Here is a 13206-nt window from a genome sequence, read left to right as displayed (position 1 = left end):
ACATGATGGACCAGTTTAAAAAAATATACAATTTGAAAGTTTTATGAATATTACTTGTTCTTTGATGCATTGCCTGCTAGCCCTTCTGTTGCAAGAATATTCTAAAGTTTCTCATTCTTGTATATTAAGTTGAGAAACTATTTAGATTTTTGGAAACACCTTTTCCAAGAAGCAACTGCAGGATCCAAACAATGTAACATTTGATTCTGAATCGGAATAATATTGTAAATTAAACTGTGCTTTGGTTAACAATTAATTATTTTTACTGGCATTACTGTTTGTAATTTGCTCGCAAATAAGCTTCATCTAAGTTGCTTGTGATTGAAATTATGTGCTTCAAGAAGAAAGTGTCAAATTTTACTTCCCAATATTAATCTAGATTTTGTACTTAATATCACAACTTTGCAAATCAATTTGGCCCCACTTCTCGAAACTCATTTTTCCAGTCGAATTTTTACCACTACCCTAGTTACTACATGATGGACCAGTTTAAAAAAATATACAATTTGAAAGTTTTATGAATATTACTTGTTCTTTGATGCATTGCCTGCTAGCTCTTCTGTTGCAAGAATATTCTAAAGTTTCTCATTCTTGTATATTAAGTTGAGAAACTATTTAGATTTTTGGAAACACCTTTTCCTAGAAGCAACTGCAGGATCCAAACAATGTAACATTTGATTCTGAATCGGAATAATATTGTAAATTAAACTGTGCTTTGGTTAGCAATTAATTATTTTTTCCATGCGTTTTCTACTGTCTATCAATAGTTTTTTTTTTTTTTTGTCATTTTGAGAGTTTTTGCCAGTTTCTGCCGAAAATGTGGCAGAAAGTGGTTTTTGCCATGCCGGTTTTAACCGGTTTCTACCAGTGGTTTTAACCGCTCCGGCAGAAACTTGCCAGCCCTGCCTAGTATAGATATACTTTCTTCTTATGTAAGATTTCAATTGCTTTTGCCATCTCCTCTTTCGAGACTTGGTATGTTCTGCTTGTAGCAGTGACATGATGTAATTTTCACCGAACAAAATTTTTAGGAATGGTCAAAATGTCTGCTTTTCTTGGATAAATGAATGATGATGATAGTTCGCTAGGATGAAGGAAAGAAACCTAGATTTCTTTTACCTGATCTTTTGAAATTACATATCCTATCCACCATTTGCTGTCATAGGCACAAGCAATATAGCCCACAATTTCTTCAAACTGTACATCCCCATTATGAGGGCTCATGAACTCGGAATCCTCTGTATTAGAGCCTGGTTTTGGATCTTTGCTGAACTCATTCATAACATCATCAGTTTCAGGAACTGAAGAATGTTTTTGCTTACTTAATTGTATGCGACAAGCAGTACAAATTTTCATTCCTTCTTCAATGCCATACGTTAGTGTTGTCATCCACAAACTTGCAGTTCTTAGATCTTTTTTCACCCAATGTCCTTCCTTTTTAAATGGATTGCAGCGAAATATGCTCCATTGTTTATCCATTTTCAACTGAAAGTTGGCTCTTAACAACAAAAATATGCATAAATTTAACATTAAAATAACAATAAAACTTGGAAACAAATTTCTCAAAGAAAGCAAGCAATAAAATTTAGAATGTGCACTGTCCAAAAACATACAAAGTACTGAAGATTTCAATGCCTCTGTAGTGGGAGAAAGCAGACGGGTTTCATATTACACCAGGAGAAAGCCTAAAGGTTCGTTACAGTAGGCAGCTGATGTGTGGAAGTGGCTACTTAGGATGTAGGTAGCAGGGATGTAGGTACTGAAGCATGACTCATGATTCATGATGGTCAAGCCCTTCTACTGTATCAACCCATGAACATAGGATTGAAAAAATGTTGATTGGAGACCTTTGCTTTACTGAATTATTTCAACACTTTCGATTACGAACCATTTGCCATCGATAAGTAGACTAATATATTTTCAGTTAATAAATTTTAATTCTTGGCTATTTAAAAAAACCTGCATATATATATATATATATATATATATATATATATATATATATATATATATATATATATATGTATGTATAAATAAACATCCATATATATTTAAAGGAATCAAGCAAAGGGTGCCAATAACACCTCCTCAAATGCTGTACAGCCCCCCCCCCACAGGGATGAAACCTCTTTACAGAGAAAAATGCCTCTTAAACATCCCCTTAAAAATCTTAATGGCACAGTCTTTGCCATCCCTCCACCCCCTTTGGATGATCCAGCTGATCAAGCAGTATGAATTGTTACATGAAAAAGATGTTGAAAGAGGAAATTTTTTTTTTCTTATGATACCACAATAATGCCATCATGAAATTTTGCATAAATGTTGCTGAAGTAAAACTTAATAACATAATTTTTTTTCAAAAAAATTAAAAATTTCGATTTTGAGTTTTTTTAAATTGAAAAATTTTGTTCCAAACAAATGTTAAAAAAAAGTTAAAGGTAGAACTAGGTCATGTCATATATTTTATAAAACCTTATTAAATACAGAACAAAACACTACCAGTTTTAACTCTTTGAGTCAAATAGTTTTTTAAGTACGGCCGTTTAAAAAAAACGTGTCAGGAAAAATTTTCAACTTCGTCAAAACTTTAAAGTATTATAATTCAAAAACAAATGAGTGAAAAAATCCAAAACTTGGTATATTTTCTCTGTTGTAGTGATACTCCATTGGAACAAAATATGAGCAAAATCTAAAGACATGACGTTTTGACCATTGGTTGATTTGATATGGAATTACCCTAATATGACTTGGAATTCCCAAAAAAATAAGGTACAAACTTCCGACTTTCCATAATATAACTGTATTGTAGTGCTTACTTAAATATTTATATATTAGCTTCACAGCTGCATAAATATACTAATAGCTAGAAAGGCAGGTGGGGGACAGAGTGGCCTCTTAGATACTTTACAATAAAAATAGAGAAATTCTTGCTTTTCCTAATGCCGTAATGTGTCAATGTGACATTATCTAGTTTGACTTGGACCAACCATTTTTTTAAAATTGCTGGTTGGAATGCTAAACATCGCAAATAGCTAGAGAGGTACCGAGTAGCACTTTGGCCGAGTAGCGGAGTACCGAGTACTCAGACTTTCACTGCTCAGCCGAGTACCGAGTACTAATTGTGTTTTAAGAAGAACTACCGACACACACGTGATGAATTTTGAACTCATTGGAATAGTAGCTTAGCCCTCCATGTCCATATAGTAATAGTTTTTAAAACAAATTTCCGCTGAAATTTAATCACGCATTATTTAAAAAAAAATTTGTGTCAAAAATTTTACACAAAAGGTTATTTTTAAAGTTAAAAATACACAAATAAATAAATGGTATATGATTAAACAAGTTGGAATTGAAACAAATTATATCAATTTATTATAGTTCTAGTCTGCCAAACATAAATAATTTTAAAAAGCAAATAAACTAACATTAAAAGCACAAATGTGCAGGAACACTGCTGACACGTGTTTCTGCATTATAAGGAACATCTTTTTCTGCACATAAAATGTGAGCTAATGAATGTAAAGACATCGGACAAAAAAAATCCAACTTGTGTCGGATGTCTTTAAATCCATAAGCTCACATTTTTTGCATTGAGAAAGGCATTCCTTGTACCCCCAGAACACGTGCCTGCAGTGTTCCTGCGCATTTGTGCTTTTAAAGTTTTATTTGTTTTTATTTTTTAAATAAAGGTATTCTTTTATATTTGTTATAAATAATTTTTGCTTGTAGCAGAAATCTATTTTAATATAAAAATTTCATATTTTCTATACTTACCTTTTTTGCCCTATTTTTAATAAATAAGTTTTGTTAACTTTGGGGACATTAAAATAAAGATTTACTCCATTGAAGCATAGCAAACTTCATCATTTAAATTTGACTTTTAAATGACTACAGTATATTATATGCTTGCACTTTTTTATTAATTGCAAATTCTGTCTTGAACAATTTTCAATTTTTTACAACTACTCGGTATTGGCCGAGTATCTGATTGAAATTTGGCCAAGTACTGAATACTCGGCAAAGTGGCCGAGTAGGCCGAATACCGATTAGTTACCGAGTACTGGGTACGTCTCTACAAATAGCTATTCAACAATTGCTTTTTGAAAGGAGAGTAAATTTTGCATTTTCATAAGTAGAGTATACATTGTTGCTAACTATTATGTACTCAGTTTTTGTCTCTTAGGCTTGTGGGCTTAATTACGAGGAAATTTCGAAATTATCGCTCAAAAAATGGATTTTACATTCTTTCTATAGTCGAAAGTTTTGAATTCACTTTGATATGTTTCACTTGTGTGACAGCTGCATTAGGTGCCTTAAGTTAGTTCATAAGTGAGAGTTAATTGTAAATATACGAGGGTTGATCCAAAAGTAAGGTTCCCATCAATTTTACAAATATACTGCATTGTCTATTCTCATTGAAATTTACGTCGTTGGAAAGAAAAAGTTTCTCTATTTATATGCATAACCGCCATCTTTTTCTGTGCTTTTTTGTCGACGGTGCCCTAACTTCTGTATCGAGTGTCACAAAATTCCACCGCCACTTTTTCTTTGCTGTATCGAATGTCAAAATTCCACCACCAACTCGTTGAGCAAGCATTTCACCCCTTTTTTGACTTTGTCGTCGCTATGGGAACTTTGGCCTTTTAAGTGTTCTTTAAACTTAGAAAACAAGTGCTAACCACTAGACTTGATCTCCGAACTGCAATCAAAATTGCAGTGGTTTGTTGACTGTCATGTCCCACTCTGGGGGGTAGTCTAAGCGGTTATATTCTGTGACACTTGATACAGAAGTTAAGGCACCATCGACAATAATGCACAGAAAAGGATGGTGAATATGTATAAAAATAGAGAAAAGTTTTTTCTTTCCAACAATGTAAATTTCAGTGAGAATAGACAGTGCTGTATACTTTCAAAATTGATGGGAACCTCACTTTAGGATCAACCCTCGTATTATTGTGCTTTGAAATTGTATATTTACATATGAATCCCTCTTTATATTTTCAGTTTGTGTTCTGTAGGCAATGTATGCAAGGCTACCACATAGGACCCTGTGATTCCATGGAATTTCCAGATACTAAAACTGGGGTAAAATATCTTGTTAATACATTATAATGCATTATTTCTATTATTTTCTGGGAATGTTTCTGATTTTCTGCTCATTTTCCAACTGTTATTATTATTATTATTTTTTTTGGTAAATAAGATCTGTTTCAGAAACTGGAATAGAACGCAACACAATTTCCCAAATTAGTTAAAAGTGTTATAGGCTTTCTTCACTATTTAAGGAAAAAGCTGACATCTTGGTTAGCTGTTGTTTTTGGGGTTTTTCTTCTTAAGGTGAATGCTTTGTAAAATATTCATGAAACTGTATTGAAAAATTTTCTTGCAGTTGAAACTTGTTACTTTAAACTGGTAATGTAAATTTAAAATGTATGCACAGTAGAACACTTATAATTTCATAAAAAGGCTTGGGATATTTAAATTAGTATGGCAAAAAAAAAAAAAAAAAGAGTGACTGAAGGGACTAGAGTTTTTTGATTTTACAACAGAGTTGTTGCTATAAAGGAGGTCACTGTTACCAGATTTAACTTTCAATGTTGAAAATGTGCAAAAACTAATGGGCAATTCCATGAAACTAGAGACATCACAGTAAAGAAAAAACTTCCTTGTATCAGTAATTTTTTCTTTCATATGAAGTAAAAAAGACTGTATTTTCATAAAACTATGCGAAAAAAGTTATCAGCACATTTTTTTTATAAGTTTTATAGGCAAATTTTGACAACACTTCTCAGTGCCCATGTGTCGTTGCATTAACGATTCTAAAAGTTACTCTTTTTTTTTCACTTAGGAAATTAATTGCTCTGTCTACAATCTTATTTTTTCTTAAAATGTGGTTTATCTAGGAAGAGATTAGACCAACAAAGAAACATTAAACTGTTATAATTGTCTTGTAGCAAATGTTTTTAAACTAGGGCTCGTACTAATGTAACATCAGTCACAAAATTGTATAAAAGTTTTCATTACTTAAACAAAAACTAATCCAAGTATATAAAATGTCATATTCTCTTCATTTATGATGATATCTTTAGTATAAATCCCTTAAATATTTAGAAATAGTTGAATTTAATTATTTAAAACTTATTTAAAGTATGAACATCAGTTACAGTAACATCAGTCACACTTCTGTTTTCGTTAATAAACCTCAAACAAATTGCACAAATAGCATTAACTGCTGCAGAAAGGCAAAAAAAGAGGCGATATAAATTAAGAAAAAAAGGAAAACATGAAAATCACAAAAAGTAAAACAAAGTAGAAATTGAAAAGAGTGGATTATAAAAAATAAATAAAATAATTTTTAAAAATCTAGCATTATTACCAAAGTTGGTTTAGAATAAAATTAAAAAGAGAAATTAGGTGAAGAAATAGAACAAATATAGAACAAATTTAAAGTATTGAAGTTCCAGGTTTAAATTAGTAGCTGCATTGCCTCACTTTAAAATAATGAAACCTTGGTAAAATATGTCATTCAATACGCTCTTTGTTATATCTTCACAAAAGAAAACAGCTGCTGTAAAAAATTTTCTGGCATGAAATTTGATAAACAGATACTTCTAGTTCTTCATGCAGTACGTTTGAATAAAAGTGCTATATCATCGATACAGAAATATTTCTAAATGTCACAACATCATGCAAATTTCAGAGCTATCACCATCCGACTTGCAATCATGTTATAAAGAGTTATATTCGAGTGATACTTTTTTTTTAAATTCGAAATCTGTATTAGGTGTTTAGCAACGACCCTTTTTTTTGCAGTAAAGGAGGGATTCACTTCCAGCAGAACATGTTCCAAAATTGTTGATTGCAGCTGGAGAACAGGTTCTTGAAGAATATCACTAACAATTGTATCACGAGAAGCATTGAAATTAAAAACTAAGTATTTAGTGACTGTAAAGATACAAGCAGAAAGACATTGGAAATAGCCTGTCAATGTGAATGAAATTTATTATTCAAATGAGAAAGGAATAAAATATTTAGCGCACTAGATGTAATAAATGCAAGAGACCTTTTTATTTTATGAAATACATCAAAAATATATCTTTTAAAACTTTATAAATGTACTTTTCTTGTAATTTAAATACAATTTTAAACAAAACATGTGCTAATTTCATTTTTAATTAGAAATAATTTGTAATTGCAGCAATTTATTGTAAATGTAACATCAGTCACGAAATATTAGTATCATCAGTCACGGGTGTTAAATAATTTATATACTCTCCGTTTTTAAGTTTTTCCAATAAAACAAAGTGTTTTCATCAAGTCTAAAATCTCTATTTTAAGGGGAAAAACTCTGTTTAGATTTTACGTTATTAGTTTGAAGAGAATTTTAAATTGTATATAAGTCAATTTTCTCAATGTCTCTTCCGTGTAACATCAGTCACATTTTTTTATTCCCTTCAATTTCACACAAAAAAATTTCCTCAACTCTGAAAACACGTGTGGGGGTAGTGATGTACCATATTATGATATTTTAGATCAATTTCAGAAGAAACAACATTTAATTTCAAGACAGTGCTGAATTTGTAAGTTAAAAATAGAGTCAAATTGTAACGTCAGTCACCGTGGACCATTGAGCTATAACACTAAGAGGAGAGAGAACTTCCCATTCTTCTACACTGAGGCTCACGGTCTGAATTTCGAGCGAGTTTGGCAAAACTAATGGTATTATAAAACATCTTGTTTAATGGCAAAAGACCGCTTCTTTTACCACAACGATTTGAACATATTAAGGATTTGAAAAATGCACGGCAAAAAGCTTTACATGATAAAACTTGAGTTTAAATGTTAAAAGTGCGATTCTTTTGCCATACTCGCTTGGGCAAAAAACGGACCGATTAGTTCGCACTCCTCTTTTAGTGTTAAGCTCAATGCCGTGGACAGACCCTAATCTATTGGTTGTTATTTCAAATTTTCTTCTAATATCTTTTGAAGCTATTCATTAACGGGATTGTCCCCCAAAACTAATAAACACTCCTTTCTGTTAGGGTTCTAGTGATGTTTAGGGTATCACAAATTAATTCTTTAGATGTAACAGGTGTTTAAGAAGTAAAAATAACCTTGGGTGTTTTAATTAAGATAAATAAAAGGGACATCTGTTATAAATATTTGTGAAAACTTATACTGTATACAAATGTATAAATTTTTTATAATTATTTTTTACAAAAATTTAATTTTTATTTAAGGAAAGGGATATGCATTATAAGTATTTAAAAAATAAAAATATCCAGCTCTCAATGTGTTTAGAATGCTGGTAGGAAGTATGTATGTACAAAATGATTGGCATACTTTTAAAATTGAGTGAAGGGAGTTTTGACCATTCATCACTGACCACCATCTGTTTTGACATATTTTGCTTTCAGTTAACTGTTAATGGTTATTTTCAGCATTTTGCACATTTTCTCATTTACAAGTCATACACGTTCAAAATCTAAAAAGTATTATAAATTATTACATGGATGGATAACTGAAAGCTTAAAAATTTGGATCACTTACTAACATAAGAAATAAGGGCTGAAGTTTCAAATGCAGGAAAAGATCTACTTCTGGCAAGGCTAAAAACTAAGTGAAATTTGTTAATTGGAGGAAAAATATTCTAATACTTGAAGAATGAAATTAAATAGAAAAATAAAGACTTAAATTAAGAAAAGAAAAAAAAGAAAGAAGGGGTGTGTGGAGGGGGGGGGACAACCACATGATCTTGTTTCCTACAAATATGAAATTGTTATTGCACAAATCTATAAAAACATGGATGTAGGTGAGTGTGTGTATATTCTGTATACAAATCTACAGTTTACATTGGATCTTTGCCAAATTTGGCACAGAGGTCCTTTGATGACCAGAAATTCACAGGAAAGGGGTGGGGGGGTCAATTTTTAAAAAAATCAAAGAGGTCTAAATTTACAGTTTGAGTTATGAAATGATATGCCCTTTTCTGCATGTTGATGGGAAATTTTACACTATTTATCATTATTATTATTATTTTTAATTTAGGCCTGATTGTTGAACATGCGTCACTTCACACAACTTTTATTTTCAAGTTAGATTGCGCAATGCTGGGCAACACAGCCTGAAGCATGCATAAAAATTTTGGGGCCTGTGCCCCCCCTCCATATTACTTACCCTTAGGCCCTATCTAGATTTTTCCTCTCTTTTTGAAAATCTCAGGCTCCCTTTGGCCCCGGCCAACAGGTGTCCTTTCTCCTCCCCCTGTACACACCCCCTGAACGCAGCTGGTATTTAAAATTGTTTAAACGCAATGTGGATGGTTTAGGGGGTTCGGGTCATGGCACCCAAGACCCTCCCTCTGTATTCACCCCTGATGCTTTGATGGCTACTTCTTTCCTGATTTTAAATGAATTGTTCTTAAATGGGCACTATAGCTCACCCCTTTTTTTTTTCTGAAATTTATTAAAAGTTGATTGAATTTTGCATAACACACCCTTGACAAGTTCTACTATCAAATATTCAAACACACCTCCTTTTCAATTATTATTAGTTTTAAATTTTATTATTTTTATTCATCATTCCTTTATTTGTTGTTAGTTTTAGTATCCCATGCATCACTAAAAGTCACTTATCTTATGCCTCGAAATTCTCTATTTTTCAATACTGTTATCTTTAAAACCGTCAATTCTGAGTTACAAAACATTTCCCTTTCAAAAAATATTTTCTATTATTTTAATTTCCTGTCTTTTCAAATATTTCTTATGCAACGAATTCAAAAACTATATTCGACATTTCAAATTTGCTACATAATTTTGTGAAATTTTTGAAGTACTTAAAAGAAAATTGGGCTCATGTCCAATTGGATGTTATCAAGAGGTTGTTGTGCAGATATGGGTTTCCTGATGGAAAGTATGTTTCCTAGTTTATGCTTGTCGACATTCTCTCCAGTTATTGAATGCTCTCTAAAGTAAAAGTAAATATAGCTTGGGTTTATCAATAGATCTATTTCAAATAAATCTAAAGAAGTTCTGCCCTTATATAGAAGTTTGGTAAGACCCCATTTGGAAGTATGCTGTTCAGTTTTGGTCTCCTTATCTTAAGAAAGACATTAATGTATTGGAAAGGGTTCAAAGGCGAGCTACAAGGCTAATAAATGGACTTTCTCACTTAGACTATGATTCCAGGCTTAGAAGGCTAAAAATGTACAGTCTTGAGCAAAGAAGAGACCGAGGGGACATGATTCAGCTGTTTAAATTTATTAAAACGAAAGATGTTACGGGGCTAAAGTTTAGCACTGAAAACAGGACAAGGGGTCATTGTTTTAAGCTATTTAAATCTCAGGCTAACATGGATATTAGGAAAAATTATTATTTTAGCAGGGTAGTGGAACCTTGGAACAGTTTACCGGAAGAGAGGTGGTAATGAGCAAAGGAGTAGACAGTTTTAAGAGGGCCATTCATCTTCACTGGGAATTGTAAATTGACCAGGACCAGTCTAGCTGGGCCCAGAGCCTGTTGCTGGTCGTCACTTTTGTATTTGTATAGTAAGGGAAAAGAATTCTTACCAAATTGAAACTGAACACCAAAAAAGGTGCCAAATGTTATCAGGTATCAAAAGTGTTTTAGCTCAATGTATGCTGTCCTATTTGAAGATTGTAATTGTTCTAGATGAGATATGCAATAAGTGATGAGAGGGCTTCTTCCTCAAAATGGGATGAAGACAGCAGGACAACTATCAAAATCACAACCAAGCCATGCCCCAAGTGCCGAACTCCAACAGAACGAGATGGTATGTGACACTTTGGATTTTTTTACTTTCTACCATTTTTAACTGTAGCTGTGAAATAACAGCATGGTTGGCAAGGAGCTGTTATTATCATTATTAGGAACTTGTGTTATTAATGCGAAGTTGTTATCCAGGAACCAATTTCTGAGCATTTCGCTCCAAATTTGTAACATTGGGCAATCGTGGTTTGCGTTTTGTAACTTTGAGCACTTAAACAGGCAGTAGGTTAGGAGCTACTTTTATAGAGAACTAGCTGTACCCGACGCGCGTTGCTACGCCAACAAAAAAAAAAAAAAAAAAAAATACATCATTATACTGATTTTTATGACAATCGGTTAAACGGGGCAGAAGTTGCTACTCTGCAGTGCCACCTGGTGGCGAGTGGCTTCAATGAGCATATTATGCACCTTCTCCGTGGAAAAATACATATATAGAGCAATTTTCATAATAATCGGTCCAGGTATCAAGTGAAGCCGTGACTATACTCAAATTTTGTACTCACGCAGTTTGCAAGATCAATGAATCGCTAAAAATATCAAATAGAAAAAGTTTTAAATCCCCCCGTTGCATGAAAAGCCATAAAACAATAAAGAAAGAATTCATTTGTTCAAACTCAAGAAAAATGGCAACAGCTAACTTCTTATCAATGAGATCTTTCACGCGATTTAATTTCTGCAGCCGATAATTTTATTCGTATTTATCCAATGGATTGTGACTTAAATTGGAATAAAAAAGGAACTATCGATCGGATTTTTTTCGAACTGGTCTATAAACATTCCCAGTACCAAAAATAACAAACGGTGAAAGTTTCAGCCAAATCTGCCGGGTAGTTTTTGAGTTCATGGATAACATACAGACAAACATTCATTTTTATACATATAGAAGACAGACATCTAATTGAGAAAGCCTTATATCTAGCTAAAGCCTTATATCTATCTATTAAACCCTTATATCTAATAGAGAAAGACAGGCATTCAATACAGGAAGCTTAGATGGATAGAAGCTAAGATACTTTCCAGCTGCCTACATAAGCTGATTTTTTTTATTATCACAGAGAGAACTTATCACACCGCCAATTTTCAATTAAGTTAAATTTATTTAACGCTTTTTTCACAAGAAATGTTTTGCTCAGCAAACATTAATATAATGAAACCAATAATAACTCGAGATCGCCAATGAGATAACGCGACAATGACATAATGTGGAAGTATTTCATGTGACAATCAAGTGACAATGAAAAAGCCATAGGTCTTCCTACAGTTAATTTATCTGAGAGCTGTTAAACACAACAATTAACAACAAAATGGGGTCATTTCCAAAATTTTAAAAGTCTTTTTTTCTGAAAGAGCATGCTTAAAAACATAGGATCTGACCATTTTTTAAATAATTTATTTAAGTTTAATATTTTTAAAAAATTACTTAAATCCGTGCGCTTTTATTGTTTACACTTCTGTCGTGTGACATCACAAATGATGAAATGCCATTCAATGTTGCCATTCACAGAACAAAATATTTAATTTGCATCTTTACTCACGTGTATTGGCAACAATATGGTTGGTAGCAAGCGTGGAGTGCAATTTTAATTTGTTGCTTGATTTTCATAACGTGGAAACATAGTAGAAAGATGCGCCAAATTGCATCATTTGCGACGTCATAGAGACCACACCTTGTTTGAAAAATCAGACATTTAAAAAAATTAATTAAAAAAAGCTGTTGAGGAAAATGAAAGTATTTTCTTGGTCCATGTAATTTTTTTTTGCTCATTCTATCCATTTCAATGACTAAAAGTAGTACTTTTGACTGAAGGAAACCACCCTATTGTAACCGAAGTAGAAAAAAAAATCACTTTAGTAAACAACAGGAATTTCTACTAAGTTGAACATCTTTCATTTTATTATTTTGTTGAATCATCTTGTTTAAACTTCTTATTTAGGTGGTTGCATGCACATGGTGTGTACGCGATCACAGTGTGGCTTTCACTGGTGTTGGGTTTGTCAAGAGGAATGGACTAATGACTGCATGGGCAACCACTGGTTCGGATGAATACACTCCAACCCTCACTCTCTCCGTGGGATGCTTTGAACGAGTGCCGCTGATGTGTAAAATGAACATTGTATAGTATTTAGGCTGCCTCTGAAAAATTTATTTTTAAATAAAATCAACTTGTGAGTTAATATTTGTCTGGTTTTAATTGAATTTATTTTTCTTTATTTCTCCACTTTTTTTTTTCAATTTTTATGATGATTTGACACCATAAAGTAAAGAAATTTGCATAAAGAGGCCTGTGTATGGTAAAAAGGAGATGAAATTGAAGCTGGAATTATGGGATACAGCGGTGCAATGATGGGCAAGGTTATGATAACATAATCGCTTTGCGAGAATAGTTTTCACCAATCTCCCAAACAGACCGAATAAAGT

The 13206-nt window shown here is 32.5% G+C and overlaps 1 protein-coding gene across 1 annotated transcript in view; it reads left to right on the top strand.

Moving 5' to 3' along the window:
- The window catches only part of LOC129227433 (E3 ubiquitin-protein ligase parkin-like), a 46655-nt gene extending 33741 nt beyond the window's left edge, over positions 1-12914 (top strand). Inside the window, exons 8-10 of the mRNA XM_054861991.1 lie at positions 5005-5085; positions 10671-10791; positions 12722-12914. Coding sequence (XP_054717966.1) covers positions 5005-5085; positions 10671-10791; positions 12722-12831 — 312 coding nt within the window. The 3' untranslated portion in view covers positions 12832-12914. The remainder of the gene's footprint in view (positions 1-5004; positions 5086-10670; positions 10792-12721) is intronic.
- Positions 12915-13206: the final 292 nt, after the last annotated feature.

The sequence above is a fragment of the Uloborus diversus genome, chromosome 8 (assembly GCF_026930045.1).
Source record: "Uloborus diversus isolate 005 chromosome 8, Udiv.v.3.1, whole genome shotgun sequence".
Classification (NCBI taxonomy): domain Eukaryota; kingdom Metazoa; phylum Arthropoda; class Arachnida; order Araneae; family Uloboridae; genus Uloborus; species Uloborus diversus.
Note: the sequence above shows the minus strand (reverse complement) of the source record. Positions and strands in the feature narration are given on the sequence as shown.